Source organism: Drosophila montana, unplaced genomic scaffold, assembly GCF_035044405.1.
Source record: "Drosophila montana isolate Dmon_TW-CO22-7 unplaced genomic scaffold, ASM3504440v1 contig_787_1, whole genome shotgun sequence".
NCBI classification, from domain to species: domain Eukaryota; kingdom Metazoa; phylum Arthropoda; class Insecta; order Diptera; family Drosophilidae; genus Drosophila; species Drosophila montana.
In genome coordinates this window covers 767875-782370 of record NW_026999082.1, presented here as the reverse complement: position 1 = coordinate 782370, position 14496 = coordinate 767875, and the positions used below count along the sequence as shown (strand labels likewise).

The following is a 14496-nucleotide window of genomic DNA, read 5'->3' as shown; positions in this document are numbered from 1 at the left end:
CAAGTACAAACACAACCTCACTTAGTTAATAATTTATAGACATATACAAACCTGTGCGACATATATATCGTTATCGCTGCTATCGATACTTAACTTACGGCTATGCACTTAGAACTAAATAGGGTGGGTTGTTGGATAATTTTTGGACTGGACGGCAATTCGATTGGTTCGTTGGGAGAGTTGACTGGTGATGGTTGTTAGAGGGGAGGGCGTGGGGTGTGAGGGTGACTTGAATTGGAATCGTGTGTATCGTTACCCTGTCCCAAGCAATTAATCGGCAATTCATCCGATTCGTCCGTGCAATCGGCATGTTTGTCACACAAAAAATCGGCGTTAATGCATTCAGAGTTCGCGCATTGCCATTGATACGGTTGGCAGGTTTTAATTCTGGTTGTGTTTCTAAAATTGTTGTTGCCAGCTGTGTGTGTGTGTGTGTGTGTGTGACGTGTGACGTTTGTTAAAACAAAACAACAAAAAATAACAAACGTAAAAAAACGCATGAGCATTAAACAAATTATGCAGAATGTTTGTGACTTATGAGAGCAACAGAATAAAAGAGAAAGAGAGAGAGAGAGGGAGAAAGAGAAAGAGAAAGAGAGAGAGATAGCAAAAGAGAAAGCGAGAAGTGTGAGTAGGCGCAAGATGAGCGTGAAGTAAATGCAAGAGTGCGAGTGCGAGTTCCAATAGAGCTGCTATAAAAAAGTGATCGATATTTATCGATTTTTATTTAAAAATGGTTCTCAAAAAATAGAAACCATATTCAAAAACACGCGGGCAATGCGAATATAACAAAATGTAGCAACAATATTCTAAAAGTTATCGATAGGCAAGCGAAAGTTATCGATAACAACTAGTTAAAAGTTATCGGAAAAACCCCGTTTTTTAAACTAATTAAGTGTCCAAGCAGAACGCAAAATCTTAGCCACAGCAGAGCTGCTCGAATAGTTGCCGATAGCAACAAAAAAATGTCGATAAAAGTAAAAAATTCAAAACGTTATCGCACGTGCTCTATGTCAAAGTGTTAAAGCAATGCCAAATAAGAGCTGTCACTGCATAAATATTTATCGATAGCTATCGATTGGCAGAAATCGTAAGGTTAGAAGTGTATATTGAAAAGTCGGCGCAGATAGTTGCAAGTAAATATTGAAGCTAGAGATATATATATGTGTATGTAATTGTTACCCGGACAATCGCGCTCATCGATGCCATTGTCGCAATCGAATTTACCATCGCATCGCAGCGACCAATCGAGGCAGGCGCCGTTGCAGGCAATCTGATAAAGCGTACAGCCGCTGCCTTCAAAATTGTAATATAAACCAATGAAAAGATTGTATAAAATATATTAAAAAAAAATAAAACGACAACAACAAATAAAGTAATCGCAGTGCGCAAAAACTACGAAATTACTAAGTAGACAAAAACAAACTACAAATGCGGCAGAGATCAAGAAAATATAAGGAACTTTCAAACGATAAATAAATGTTGCTACTTCTACGGGCTACGAGCTACAGTTGCAGTGCTGGGGGATATCTAATATGGGGCATACAAGGTAGGGTAAGGTAGGGTATTGAGAGAACTTAGTAATTGGTTTTCTTTGGTTTTGTTTTGTTTATGTGCTTACCACAGTTGCGCTCATCGCTGGCATCGGTACAGTCAGCGATGCCATTGCAATGCAGCTGGCTGGCAATGCAATCGCCAGTGTTGCAGCTGGCGATTGTGCGATAGGTTTATCGATTAGCGATAATGTTCATGATGTTGATGATGGTGACGCAGACGTTGGTGATCATGTGTAATTGTGTGCGTATGAGTTGTTGTGTGTGTGTGTGTGTTTGTGTGTGCATAAAAGAATATATATAAAAGAGGGTTTAATGCGAAGGGCTAACGATATTGTTGCTTGGGCAGCCGATATTGGAACGTCTCTTACAGATAGGCATCATTGCGACAAGAAGTACAGTTGCGCTCATCGTTGCCATCGTTGCAGTTGACAATACCGTTACACAGCTGATCGCGTGGTATGCAATAATCATCGCACTCGAACTCGTGCTCTAGACAATGTTCTGCAAAATGATGATGATCACGATTATGTGTGTGAGTGTGTGTGTGTGTGTGTGAGTGTGTGAGTAACATAAATTAGAGTGGACCAAACTGTACACTCTAAAGCTGTGTTAGGCAAGTAGCAGAGTGTGTGTTTGGAATGTTAGCGAAGCAGTTCTTAACACAATATACAGTACAGCCTCGCTGCAAGTGTGTGTGTGCGTGTGTGTGTGTGTGTGACATATATGAGTGTATGTGTGTGTGTGAGTGAGTGTATGTTTACCTGTAAAGGCCGGACAATCGAGCTCATCGGTTTCATCTTGACAGTCCGCATAGCCATCGCACTTCTTCTCTAAGGGTATGCACTGGCCAAAGTCACACTCAAAATAATACAGATCGCACTCATTCAATGGATCATTGTCGGGGTCTGTGTCTGAGTCACTGTCTATAAATGCGTATTTGTACATGGGACAATGTGTATGCAAAGATGATGAAAAAAAAAAATAAACAAATATATAAAGTATAAATGTAACGGTCAGTTATTTGGAAACTCCCTTGCTCCAAAATTGTGGGCAACCCTTCGGGCTATATTTCAAGTTAATTTTGTTTTGGTTTTTTTTTTGTTTTTTTTGTTTTTTTTTGAGGTTAGTTTCTTAGTAGTACCGTAGTTCGTCTCGTAATTGATCAGACAGTTGTACTCATCGGCGCCATCGGCGCAGTCGGTGATGCCATTGCAGCGCTTATAGCCGGAAATGCAGCTACCGTCCCCGCATTGGTATTGGAAGGTCTGGCATTCGATGATCGGTCGGCTCAGATTGAATTTGGCATGAAAGTCTGATGGCATGATCGTATTTGTATGATGGTATGACGGTATGACGGTATGATGGTTGTTGTTTGTTGTGTTTGATGTTGTTGTTGTTGTATTCAATATGGAGCATAAATCACAGAGAGCGAGACAGAGACAGTGAGAGAGCGAAAGAGAGACGACGATTTTACACAGTTCAGATCGCATATATATTGGGTTTTATTTTGTTTTTTTTTTTTTGCGCAGATTAAAGCGTGGAGCGTAAAAAGAAGAAGAGAAGAAAGTACAGTTAGCGGCATGAAAACTACATATGTATGTATGTTTTTTACTCTTCAACAATGTTGGCGTGGGATTTCGGGTTGTGGGCGGTAGGGAATTGGGGGCGGGCATAATTTGTGGCTGTGGTGCATTCATATATTTGGCAAAATTATAAATACTTAGTTGGTTATGCTTAGGAATTAAAAACTCAAAAATACCGAGCGCCAAATAAAGCTAAAGTTGTGCAAAAAATACTAGAAAAAATATTAAAAATAAAATACTATAAGAAATTTGTGCTTATCTAATTAATTAATAAGATTAATTAGGAACAATAAATATAGTTAAATAATATATAAATATATTTCAATAGATAATTAATATGTAATGTTAGCTAAATAAGACCTTTATCATAATGCAGCAGATGCTCACGCGTCGTGTCACGACACGCGTCCATCTCTAATGTAAGATTATTTAATATTATGATATATCCATACCCAACAGAAATATAAGTTAAGTTTAGTTAGTTAGGCAATTAGTTCGTTTCGCATAGGCAGACTTGTGGTGCGAGTGTGACCATGGGGGGTCGGGGGGGTTGGTATTGTGCGTACATGGGAAATGCATGACTTGGTAAAGCAGAAATTCAGTGGTTTGCTACTTACGGCATGCGCTCTCATCGCTGCCATCGCGGCACTGAGATTTGCCATCGCAGACTTGGGTTTTGGGAATGCAACCGCCGCCGCGCACACATTTATACTGAGAAAACACATGTATTGTTTATGTATGTGATGTATGTATGTGTCTACGTTTGTGTCTGTGTATATGTGTGTGTGTGTGTGGGGGGGTGTAGCTGTGTGTGTGTGTGTGTGTGAGGGATGGAACTCACCTTGTCATTGCTGCAATTGCAAAGTGCATAGTCCTCATCCTCATGCTCTTGGCAGTCGGGAATGTCATCGCAGACGCTCTCAATCGGAATGCAATCGCGATTGTGGCACGCGAATTCAATGTTTTCGAGGCAATTGCTGGGCAATGATGATGACGACGATGACGATGATGATGATGATGAGCTGTCTATAAATGGTGTTTGGTTTTTTTTTTTTTGATATTGTGTGGATGTCGGTGTTTGGCAAGGCATATTTTTAATAATACGAGCGAGCGGGTACATAAATAACATAAAAAAAGAGAAACAAGAGAGTTACAGTGAGTGCATGAGAAAGAGAGCGAGAGAGATAGAGAGGGGAGTATGTATGTGTGTGGCGATTATAATTAAAAAAAAAAAAAATAGTGGGGGAATATTTAAAAATAACGTAACATTAAATGCTAAATTAAATGCTTTACTTTATATCTAGTTGATTGCTTTTGTGTGTTTGTGTGTGTGTGTGTGTGTGTGAGCTTAGTTTAAGTAAATTTCAATGTACAATGCTAGAATCACAAACATGGCATGCACTTTGTTGTGGAACCCGTCTTAGCTAAAGAATTACACCAGCACCCAAACGGTGAGCGCAGCGCAGCAGCTCGTCACTCTTTACTCGCTGCTAACAACTCGTCACTCTTTACTCGCTGCTATCAACTCATTACTGGCTGATAGCAGCTAGTTACACGTTACTGACTGTTAGCAACTCGTCACTCGTTACGTGCTGCAAGCAACTCGTTACTCGCTGCAAGCAATTCGTTACTTCCTGCAAGCCATTCATTACTCGCTGTTAGCAACTCGTTGCTCGTTACTCGCTGCTAGCAACTCGTCACTCGCTGCTAACAACTCGTCACTCGTTACGCGCTGCAAGTAACTCGCTACTCGCTGCAAGAAATTCGTTACTTCCTGCGAGCCATTCATTACTCGCTGTTAGCAACTCGTTGCGCGTCACTCGCTGTTAGCAACTCGTCACTAGCTGTTAGCAACTCGTTGCTCGCTTATCGCTACTCGTTACTTGCATTGCACAACAGCTTACTCGCTAGCCGGTTTTTTATTTTTCCCAAACATTTAGTGCTGCATGACAACCCGTTGCTCGCTGCACGTTACTCGTTAATTCAAACCCAAGCTTCTAGCATTGCTTACTCGCTACCTGTAAGACGGTTTTTTGTTTTACTTTTAGACATAAGACACCTACTCGTTAGAACTCCTCTCGTTGTTATTGGTATTGGGTTAGTGGTTGAACGCGGGCCTTCTGTTACTTTGTATGGTGATTGTGTCGCTATTGTTGTCTGGCGCTCCAGTGAGCCCGGCGGCACCGTTGCCCAGTAATAGGGCGTCGGTGCGGCCGTCACGGGTCGCCTGGTGGTTGTGGGACGCTTATAGCGATCGCAATTATCCTCGTCGCTTTTATCGTTGCAGTGGTAGCTGCCATCGCAGCGCAAGTGGAGCGGTATGCAGACTTTGTTCCCGCATTCGAATTGATTGGCGGCGCACGGATTTTGGGGACTTGACTTTTCGTATAGGTCGTGGGGAAAGTACACTGCGTACTCTTTCGCATCGAGCTCGTGCATGCCGATATGAATATTGTTATCGTTATCGCGGCCAATTTTCGGCGGTGGTCGCCGACGGTGATGGTCTGCATAATTGCGTATAATGCCATCTCTATCGACGATATCGGAATCGTTATCGTTATCGGGCCCTTCGTTGATATCGTTCAAATCTGCGAGCCGCATACATTTTTCGTTGTTATCGGTTTTGGGGGTCGGGGTAGGATGTTGGGGTGGTAACCGCATGCAGAACCGTTGATATATATGGATATGGGATTGGGATATTTGTAAGATGGATTGGATATCGTTATCGATTTTTTTTTTCGTTTGTTAAGTTTGAGCATGCAAATTTTGCAGTTGAGCCAATTGATGTTGATGTTTTTCCAGTTGCGGGGAGTTGGATTGTAGTTTTTGTAGCGTGCAATTAATCGATTAGTTTTTGGACATTCGATAACCACAACCACAAACGTTCAAGTTTGTTCACATATTTTGGTACATTTTTTCGGATTTTGTTTTTGTTTTATTTTTTTTTTGTTCAGGTCGAATTGGGAAAGAAGAGAAATAAAATGTAAATTTGTTAAGTAAAAAATCATAATTTTTGGCAGTTGACACGCATAAGAGCTACCACAAAGACGCGTAAGCATTCGATAAATAACTATCGAAATAAGAAGCGATACACATAGGGAAGAGTGTAAGAGAAGATATTGAGAGAGTCGCTGTAAAGATTGAGCAGTCACCAAGAGTTACCAAATATAAACAGAGAACCGCAGTAAGCAATACACATAGAAGCTTATTTCATAACAGAGACGCTTATCGATAACAATGCCAGAGACAGAGCACTTACCGCAGTCTTGCTCGTCTGTGTAATCGTTACAATCGTAGATGTTATCGCACACCTGACGCATCGGTATGCACTCACCGTTCCCACAGCGGAACTCAGTAAACTGACACTGATCATCGGCATCGTAGCCACCTGAGTGTTGTGTAATGTGTTATCGATAACCGATAGTCGGCAATGGGTATGGATATGTCTATGAATGAGTTAGTGATGCGCTGTAAATGTGGTGAGTGTTGCGAGGAAGTGAATTGGAATCGTCGCTGGGGCTTCGCCTGTAGCCTGACAGCTGACAGGGCATAAATCGAAAAGTGCACGACAGTGTTGTGTAGCGATAAAAAGTAGGGTAGCAGTAACAGCGTTGACGGGCGTTGACAATACGCGTGACCAACTTACCTGCGAGTGTGCATACACTCTCGAGCAACTACAACAGCCAAACACGAACATTCACACACACACACGCACACACACTCACCCTCGCAGTAGCGCTCATCGGATATATCCTCGGGGCAATCGATGTTGCCATTGCAGAGCATCTCCTTGACAATGCAAGTGCCATCGTCGCATTGCCATTTGTCGTACAGACAGGCTGCATGTGAGCAATGGGCAAGAGAGAGAGAGAGAGAGAGAGGTGGAGGGGGAAGGTAGGTGGAAAGAAGAGAGGGAGAGAGAAAGTTTGCCATGTACAGCACATATCAAAATGAAAGAGAAGGAGGAGTTAAGACATACGGCAACCCTCCTCGTCGGAGCGATCGTGCGGACAATCGGCGCGTCCATCGCAGCGATGCACAATCGAAATGCAGCTGAGATCGCGACAGGTGAATTTGCCCTTGGGGCACGTGTAACGCAGCTTTGGCACAACTGAGCAGCATGGCGAAAAAGTGCAAAGAGACAGGGAGAGAGAGAGAGAGTGTGTGTGGGGAGATGGAGAGCAAAATAGTTAAGAAATGAGCATAATGCAAATGATTGATTCATTGATTGATTGATGCATGTGTGCTGATGTACACACTAGATCTCAAAAGCATAAAGAAATTTGTATACTATTGAAGCATATCAAACGAGATAACAATCTTTTATTTAATTCACCGTTTGAATTTGTCTTGAACAGAGAGCTCTGTCAATCATTAAAAAGGACAATGCACAGTCATCGTAGAAGCTAATTGATTGAGCTTGCTTGACAAATATTTTATTTTAAGCAACAAACTGCTCTACCTAAATACTCTGCTTCAGACATATGGCAGCACCAGATATAAATCATGTGCATGCTAAGTTGGCTGCGCTAAGTAACTGTCTCAATCAAATATGATTGACAGCAGAGACAGACAGAGTGGAAGTGAGAGTGAGTGAATAGTTTTAAAGACTTTAACTTTTGGAATCTGTGTGCTCAGCAAATATATGCATTCTTTTTGATTTGATGAATTGATTGATTGATTGATCTACGTCCGGCAACGATTGATACTCACTTCCATCGCAGTGCTCCTCATCGTCGGCATCGTTGCAATCGGCGTGGCCATCGCATTGCTGGCTGACGCTGATGCAGCGGGTGCCATCGCGACATTGATACTCCATGCCGCTGCAGGCGGCGGCTGATGTGGGCGTTAGTAACGTTGGGCGTATAACGGTAATGGGTTTTTTTTTATATATTTATTTATGTGTTAGTTGTTGCCCCCATTCGCGAGCGGGCGGGCGGTAGTGAGTGAGAGAGAGAGAGAGAGAGAAAGCAGAGAGAGTAAAAAAATAATTTGGTTAGTGGTTAGTGGTTAATAACTTTGGTTAATCGGTGTGGCTTATGGGGACAGTTACCGTAAGCATACTTAGGCTAATACGGGAAGATTACAATGGCTACGACCGGTTGCCGCTACAGTAACGTTTATCGGTTATCGGCAATCGGCAGCGGTTATCGATTATCGACTATCTAAATGGCTTACAGCTAAACATCTTAGTCAAACTTAGTGTTTACGCATAGACGTATCCAAAATACTTTGGGCTAACGTCTACCAAAAATATACGTACATACATATATGTGTGTCTAGGGTGTGTGTTTGTGTGTGTATATAGGTGTGTGTGTGTGTGTAGGGTTTTTGGCATTTAATAGATCTGTTCTCAGTTCTCTCAACTTACGGCATTCATCGCCCTCATCCTCGCCATCGGGACAATCCACGATATTGTCGCAAAGCCTGCTAGCCTCAATGCACTGTCCATTGCGGCATCTATATTCGCTGGCACTGCAATCTGAAAGGGCACAAGAAAGGTATTCGAGTTTAGATTTATGCATACACACACATATATACCCTGTAAATATGAGTGATTGAACAACAAAAGTTTAGCACACAAGTTGTGCTGTTGCATGACACAGTCGATACTATCTGTAGGGTTTAGCTTTTTGAATTAACCCATCGAACTCGTGGATTATAGGTCTGATTGCTGGAAAATTTGGTATGTGGCTTCCTTTTTATCTGTTACTGTTGCATACTTAGTATTTAAGTAATCCGCAGAACAGTTCTCGAACTTTTCAAACACACCCATTCAACTCAGAGAGTATTAGTCCGATTAGTAGTTGCTGTCAACATTGGTATGTGGCTTCCTTTTTTGTCAGTTGCAGAAGCATACTTAATTGCACGGTAATCCGCACAGCTGTTTTCGCATGTATATCAAACCCATTGAGCTCAGAGACTATAGAGGATTGGATATGCCAAATTTCGTATATAAGCTCAGGCGTTCTACACGCACTTATTTTATAAGAAATATGATCTAACTAAATAAATTGTAATAGCAGCATTTTTTGTTTTTATATAAAATTTCTGTTTGCTGCAACTAAATTGCAGGGTATTAGGCGGCTTAGCACTTTTATGTGGCTGATATATGGGTGTATATTTTGGAAATATATATATTTTTGGACTGGCAATGTTGCAATTAGCCCTCAACCGGATGCAGTTTAACAAGCATTTCCCACTTTTTCGTCAAATTTGTCAGTTGCCAACTTGAAAGCAAAAGTTTGTTAGGTGTCTGTCTTTGGCTGTATGTGTGTGTTGTATGTGTGTCTGAGTGTTGTGTGTTGATAAGTTGATAAGCCTGACAACCTACTCGCACCGACACAGCGACCATGCCACACCTCCAGCTCCGGCTACAGCTCTGCTAAAGCATCGTTAGCCACAGTTTCCTGTGCATGCTTTTGCCTTTTTGAACCCTTTTTTTTCTTCTGTGTGCCTGCCCCGCCCACGGCTGTTGTTGTTGCTGTTGGACAGGACGACGCCTTAAATTCCAGTCAACTTAAGCATTTTCACAAATATTTTTCACACTTTTCATTCATCTTCTGCCGCCTGTTGTTGCCTTTGCAACACAAAGTGGCAAGCAACGCGGATTTGATTACAAGAGAGCGAGAAGTTTAGCCAAAGGGCGGGGGCGACAAAAAAAAAACGCACAGAAGGAGTTCAAGGGTGGTTGGCGAGGATGGGGGGAGGGGCGGTGGGGGGGGTGGGGGAGTGGCTGTGTAACAACAGAGAGCAGCGGCTAATTAAAAGCAAAGACAAGAGGCGCACGCCAAAAACTGGGGGCGTGTCACTTGGCTCAAGTGTAATCAGAGCCAGCTTTCAGCTGCCTCAAGCCAAAAAAATAACAGAAAATAGACATATATATGTATATATATACGTATAAATATATATATTTAAGTATATATAATTTGCAGATTATAGCAACAATTAGCGGGCATTTAATATGCAACAGATACTTTGTCCACACCAAAATGTCAAAGGGAATAGAAAATAGTTCAAATTAAATAGCTTAAATATCCGTTGCATACTTTTAGGGGATGCATCTAAAAATCTATATAAATCAAAGCTATTTATAGCCTTAAATAAGACCTAATTAAATTAAGTATTTCAACTGATCAATCCAGCCACTAAAAAGAGTTGAAAGCTGGACATGGATCATTGAAAATGGCTAAAAAGGCTATAATGTATTTGTGCAAATGTATGTAGCGGGCAGAAGGAAGCATTTCCGAGCCCAATAAGTTTAAATATTCCTGATCGGAATATCTGTGTTGACTCTATTTGTCGAGTCATTAGTCGAGTCGGTATAGATATGCCCTAATATGTCTTTCCGTCTGTCTTTCCGTCCGTCCGTCCGTCTGTATGTATAATCGCGTCGATCTCAGAATCTATAGGAGCTAGAAACTTGAAATTAAACTAAGGTCCTCCTCTTGCCCGCGCTGTACGAGTTTGTTTCCCATAATCGATAGCTTGCCCGTTTTCAAGCAATCGATAATAATCGATTTCCTTTTTTTTGAGTAAATCTCTAGGTATTAAGAGCAAGAGTCACCAAAGTTGACATGAATTTTCTACAAAAATATATACAAATCAAATATATTTAATCTTATAGAAAAAGGTTCGGGGTATCGCCTAGTCGGGCACTCCCCACTTGAGCACTCTTACTTGTTGTATTTAGTAGACAATTTTAAATAATAAATAACAATAAATGTGCGGCAGATGTAATTTTTAACTTAAATCATCTGTAAATGCATTCACTTTTATGCCCTTGTGTAGGGTTGTTTGGCTTTGGCACGAAATATATCGAAGGAGACATCGAAGTAGACATTTCCCATCCCATAGAGCATATATATATATTCCTAATCTATGTGAAAAGACGAAATGTCGCGTCATCTCGCAGCTCTCGTATAAAAGTGCGGGAGACTTGATAATGCCACGTCAGTTTTTACTTTGTTTCAACATCTGCTCCCATTTTAATAATATCGATTTAGAAAATTGGAAAAATATCTCTACTTTAAAGCTACAGCCTTGCGCTTTGTTGTATGTCCATATATGACATATTTCTTTGCCATATTTTGGCAAGATCGGACTTCAGATCAAGAAGAGGACTCGAGTGTTTGCAATGCCAGCCCGGCGCTGGATGCAGGGCATCTCCTGGTCAGGCAGCGCAATCTTGTTTGCTTTTTGGCTTAACATATTTGTGTATTTGTTTTGGAAATGTTTACTTCTGCTTGTTCTTCTTTTGCCTTTGCCATCTGATTGCCTTGGCGCATTCAATTAATGCAAATGCCTTCAGCTGGCTTCAGGTGAGGCTTCGCATTGGCTTGCGGATTTAGGCTTGAGGCGATTTTTTTTTTCGTTTTTTTTCTTTTTGGTTTTTAGGGTTTATTGGGGCCATTGGCCGCCATAAATCAACAATTGTCGTCGTCGTGGTTAACTGCAGCGCCAACTTTAACTACTTTTTGGGCGCTCACAAATCGCTAAAGTTTTGCTTCTGGTTTTTGTTTTTTGTTCTTTTGCTTTGCTGCTCGCAATTTGCAACACGAAGCTGCCAAAAGCGTTTTCTTATTATTATTGCGAAGTTTGTCTATGGCGCAATTGGCACTCCTCCGCGCCCTGCCACGCCTACCAGGCCCGAGAATGCGCTTTGACAATTCCGTTTGCGCCTCAAAGCATGCAACTCAATTTGCAGGCCAAGAAAGCGGCGAGAGGCGTGGCAAGCGCCATGTGGCAGGTGGCAAGTGGCAGGCACAAAGGTGCAGACAGAGAGAAGCAACATAGCTTTTGCTTATTGACATTAAAGATTCAATAATGGCCAACATATGGCAGCTGCCGGATTTGGCTGCCAAACTCATCAAACCGAGCAAAAAAAATATATAAAAAAAATATATGGCAAATAGCCAAAAGAAACAGGCAACAGGAGCTGCCTGTGGTCCAGAGTGCTCGACTACAAAATACCCTGTGTTTAGCTAACTATGAAGGTAAATAGTTGGATGTGAAATAGATGCTCAAAACAATTGGAGAATATAGATAAAACTATACGTGCAGACAGTCCGATAGATAAATGCATAATGAAGATAGATACAAAATTAAGATAAATAATAATATATCTCTACCTAAATAGATACATTTCCTTATATATATATATATATGGATCATTAATTAAATGTATTAAAAGATGGAAAGGAAGATAAATAAACGACATTATTAGTTAAATAAGCAACAAGATGTTACAAATAAATAGATAAATGGACGAATAGAAAGATAAATTAATATATGCTTGGGTATATCTCTGATTATAGAGATTAAAGATATAGAGACTTTCTATCTATCCATCTATCTATACATCAATCTATCTATATTTCAATCCCTCCATTCATCTATCTATCTATTAATCTATCAATCTATCAATCTCTCCATCTATCTATATATATTAATATATCCATCTATATATCCTTCTATCTATCTATAATTCAATCAATCAATCAATCTATTTATTTATCCATCGATCTATCTATCTATCTAACAACCTGTTTATCTATCTATATATTAATCAATCTATATATCTATCTATCTTTCCACTATCTATCTATCTGCCTGCTGTCTATCTATCTATATATCAATAGATATATTGATCAATCTATATATCTATATATTCATTTATCTATATATCTATCTAAAGACTGAGATACACATCATATAGACAGCTCAGAGTACAGATATGTCCGCCTGTAGCAAAGCCAATGCCCAATCGTATGCTAGCCTCTTTTGTCGTGCCCATGCAGACAGGGTATTTTAAAGAAAGGCTTCCAATTATGTGCAAGCCTCAGACAGAGAAAAGGGGCGTCGTGGGGAGCGGGGAAGGCAGCAGAGGGGCAGCTGGTAAGCCATTTGCCGGCTCGTTTGATGCTCAGGACACAGGTAAACAAATTACGTGCAGCATTTATAATCCGCCCAAAACCCACCCAAAAACAACAAAAACAAAAAAAAACCCGATATATAAATAAAAAATAAAATAAAATAAAACAAGATGGAAAAGCAAAGGATAAAAAAAAGCATCTCACAAATTGGGCGAGAAGCAACAGGCAAACAGCAATTGGCAGCAGTCGCATTCAAATCACAGTTGCAGTTACTTACGCACACACACACACACACACACACGCAGAGAGAGAGGAGCAGCAGCCACAAAAACTGGTTCAAGTGTCAAATGGCCGTGTGGAATTTCGCTCGCTGCTTTCCTCAGTTTCTCTCTGCTACGCTCTCTCTCTGTCTCTCTGTCTGCTGAAATGAGAGCCTTGTCAGCAGGCGCACAGCAGCGCACAAGTGAATGAATTGAGTGCATGCGAGTGTTTCGAATGCGTGAATGAGTGAATGAATGACCAGCAGCTCGTTGCCAGCTCCTGCACTCATTTGCACTTGAACTTAAAACGAGCCGCCTGCAAGTATGCAACGAAAAAAGAAAAGAAAATCAAAAAGACAGACACACACACGCACACACACGCAGGCAGGCACTAAATTCGAGACGATAATTGATACGCGGCGCATGGAAAACGCAAAAGCGCAGAAGCCAAAACCGCAAAACAAGCAAAGTTGAGTGTGGCACGAGTTGCCGCTGCCGCTGCCGCCGCTGCTGTTGCTGCTGTTGCTGCGAGGGGTGGTGGGGCGGGTGGTGCGAGTCATGTATGCCTGGATGCACGGTTACCCGGCTGCCGGGATGTCTGGCTGTCTGGATGTTGGCGTTACGGTCTTATGGGGAACGCTAGTGAAGCTTGCGGGCTAGCTGCAGCTGACAGGAGACAAGGGGCGGGCGGGCGAGGGGGGCGTGCTAGCAACATTTTCACTTTGCGGCATCGAGTATAACAAAATGAAAATTCAAAAAAAAAAAAAAATACCAACTAAGAATGCCCGACTAGCAAATACCCTCAACTCAGTGCCAAGCTGCCTTTAGAAGCATGCCAGCTGCCTTCCATACACACACACACAGAGACACACAACGGCTGTGCTTCTTCTTTTGGCTCTTATAGTTTTCCAGATCGACTCAGCTCGTCGTCCAGATCAAGAATATACTTATATATTTCATGGCGTTTCATCTCTGTTTGCACTAAATCAGTATATCCTTTTAACCCCATTTCAATGGGTAGACAAACACAACATACAACAAAAAAATGTTTAAATATACATATATAACGACTCGCGAGTTATCCTGTAAAGCGATTCTAAAAGCATTTTATACAGTGGTCGCTCGCCAAAGACGTAGTTAGTTATATATAAAAGTCTCTGTTGTGACTCACTGATTGACTGTCTGATTGACTGCCTGATTGACTGACTGATTTACTGACTAA

General features: G+C 41.3%; 1 protein-coding gene across 17 annotated transcripts in view; it reads right to left on the bottom strand.

Moving 5' to 3' along the window:
• The window catches only part of trol (terribly reduced optic lobes), a 137355-nt gene that overhangs the window by 35747 nt on the left and 87112 nt on the right, over window positions 1–14496 (bottom strand). For 5 of the 17 annotated variants that reach the window (XM_064699080.1, XM_064699066.1, XM_064699068.1 and 2 more), the window contains 6 exons: window positions 8511–8621; window positions 7853–7975; window positions 6399–6527; window positions 5203–5727; window positions 1183–1296; window positions 257–418 (listed from right to left, as the gene is read on the bottom strand). In XM_064699080.1, the coding sequence (XP_064555150.1) occupies window positions 257–418; window positions 1183–1296; window positions 5203–5727; window positions 6399–6527; window positions 7853–7975; window positions 8511–8621 (1164 nt within the window). Of the gene's footprint in view, window positions 1–256; window positions 419–1182; window positions 1297–1502; window positions 1506–1621; window positions 1708–1924; window positions 2058–2317; window positions 2480–2697; window positions 2869–3756; window positions 3851–3980; window positions 4166–5202; window positions 5728–6362; window positions 6528–6864; window positions 6979–7118; window positions 7251–7852; window positions 7976–8510; window positions 8622–14496 lie in introns of all 17 variants that reach the window. The other 12 variants (XM_064699077.1, XM_064699079.1, XM_064699081.1 and 9 more) reach the window with 9 other exon arrangements.